This window comes from Terrapene carolina, unplaced genomic scaffold (assembly GCF_002925995.2).
Source record: "Terrapene carolina triunguis isolate 2854851 unplaced genomic scaffold, T_m_triunguis-2.0 Scaffold552, whole genome shotgun sequence".
Classification (NCBI taxonomy): Eukaryota; Metazoa; Chordata; order Testudines; family Emydidae; genus Terrapene; species Terrapene triunguis.
The window spans coordinates 308,078-310,147 of NW_020664903.1; the positions used below are offsets into that span (position 1 = coordinate 308,078).

Consider the following 2,070-nt stretch of genomic DNA (forward strand, 5'->3'; position numbering starts at 1 on the left):
ACAGGCCTGCATTTTCTTTCGCCCCTGCGTGCCCGTGGCAATCCACACCTGTGGGCATGTCAGGCACATGGCGTGGATAATGGGCTAAGTGAGGGAAAAAGCCCGTTGCTCTTATGAAAGAGACAGCTAGCCAGTCTGAAGTGTTTGGCAAATATTCTCTGGGCACTAATAAAATCATTGCAGCAAAGCATTGCCCTGCTGTGGTAAGTGAATTTTAAATCTTCACTAGCCTTTTAAGGCTTTGAAGAGCAGAACCGAGGGCTGCGTCTTTGCACGTGTTCTGAAATCACTGCCATAGCCCATCCATGCCCCTTAAACTGGGAGGAGCACCAAGCCTTCTACCATGATCACTGTTGTTTGTACCGCTGTAGTATTAACTCTTTGATGAGTTCCCATCAGTGAAAGGCAGTAAAGTGGCACCTACTGAGCCCTGTGGTGAATTCCTCCGTAGTTAAATATCCATTCCTGTCGGTATCGAGACCATCAAAGACCAGCTCCAGCTCCGCTGCGCTGCATGGGAAATCCTCCTTCTTCAGTTTCTAAGACCAGTGCAAACGTCTGATTAGATAGAGATGTGATTGACCTCATGAAGGAGCTCAGGTGTAGGGACCTGTTTGCCCATTGTGAAGGCACTGTGCTTAAAGCAACAAGGTGTGATCGCGGCTTTAGAAATCTGGTTTGTTGTATTGCTTGGGCCTGATTCCACTTCCTCACCTGTTTTACACCATTAATTTCAAGAGAGGCAGCTTGATCCAGTGCAGAGGGCACTGGCCTGGGTCTCAGGAGGCCTGACTTCAATTCCTGGCTCCACCACTGATATGCTGAGTCATTTCACCTCACTGTGCCTCTGTTCCCCCCTTCTCTATTGAGACTGGAAGCTCCTTGGGCTTCCAGTCTAAATAAACACTGTAAGTGTGAAGTATCGAGACCAAAGCTGAACAATAACCAGTGGTTACATTTTGTCCTTCCCTAGCACTGCCCATCCAAGGGCCTCCCGTATTAATTAGCTCTCCTAGTGACCTGTTTTAGACCTGTTTTACAGTGGGGGAAATTGAGGCATGAAGTGATGTGACTTGCCAAAACCGTGAGTCCGTGGCAGCCCCCTGGTCTAACCACAAGCCAACATGGCCTCCCTTGCTCAATGTTTTTTGGCTCAGCCTTTACTTGGGTGATTTGCTGAACATGGCCTGACACTGAGAGGTGTTAGTTGTCCTCAACTTGTACTGAGGGGAGCAGAATACCTTAGAGAACCAGACATTATATGATTAATAGTTTCATATATCTATATCTGCAACACAATAATGATGATTAATAATTACATAGCACATGTCAACCTTAGATTTCAAAGTGCTTTATGAAGGCAGGAAAGTTGCATTCTCCCCATTTTACAGATGGAGAAACTGAGGCACAGAGCAACGTGACTTTCCCACCGCAGCTCAATAGCAGACCCAGAAACAGGACTGAGTCCCATTCCCACATGCTGTCCATCAGGGCAGTCCTGCTCTCAGTTATACCTCCTTGGCTTCTATGGGCTTTTCACTAATGCCCAAATTTGGCCCAGTGTGGTCATTGCATAAACCTGCAATTTACCTGCATGTCGGCACGTGTGATGAAACCTTTCTGGTCCTTGTCGCATTCCTGGAAGAATTCCTGAACCTTTTCCATTATTTCGGGTGGGAACGGCTCCTCCTCCGGGATCGGGGATGTCTTTGCACCACCAAACACGTCTCGTAGCTGCTTTCGTCGGCTTGAGCCCAGCTTCCTGGGCCTCCTCTGCTCCTCCATGGCTCTTTCAATGTGTGGCTCAACCCTTTGAAGAGCGAAATCAGAGGGCACCGTGCTCCCCTTCATCTTCTCAAGATCTCTTAGCAACAGGCTTTTAATTAGATTAGCTCAGAGGGTCATAGAACTCTTACACTGAGAGGGGGGACAAGCCTGTTTTGCTATTGATGGGAAGAAAAGGGGAATGGACTACGTCTGAATTAGAATAGCCTAATGGGGACTGAATGGCTGAGGGTTGGCAATGGGACAGTCTCTGATTGCCCAGTGCAGACCTGGTCCTGATCAGTA

The 2,070-nt window shown here is 48.0% G+C and overlaps 1 protein-coding gene across 1 annotated transcript in view; it reads right to left on the reverse strand.

The window, feature by feature from the left end:
- Positions 1-1,803, reverse strand: part of RAB44 (RAB44, member RAS oncogene family) — a 21,804-nt gene extending 20,001 nt beyond the window's left edge. Inside the window, exons 1-2 of the mRNA XM_024212227.1 lie at positions 1,591-1,803; positions 425-539 (exon numbers count right to left, since the gene is read on the reverse strand). Of these exons, the coding sequence (XP_024067995.1) occupies positions 425-539; positions 1,591-1,785 (310 nt within the window). The 5' untranslated portion in view covers positions 1,786-1,803. The remainder of the gene's footprint in view (positions 1-424; positions 540-1,590) is intronic.
- Positions 1,804-2,070: the final 267 nt, after the last annotated feature.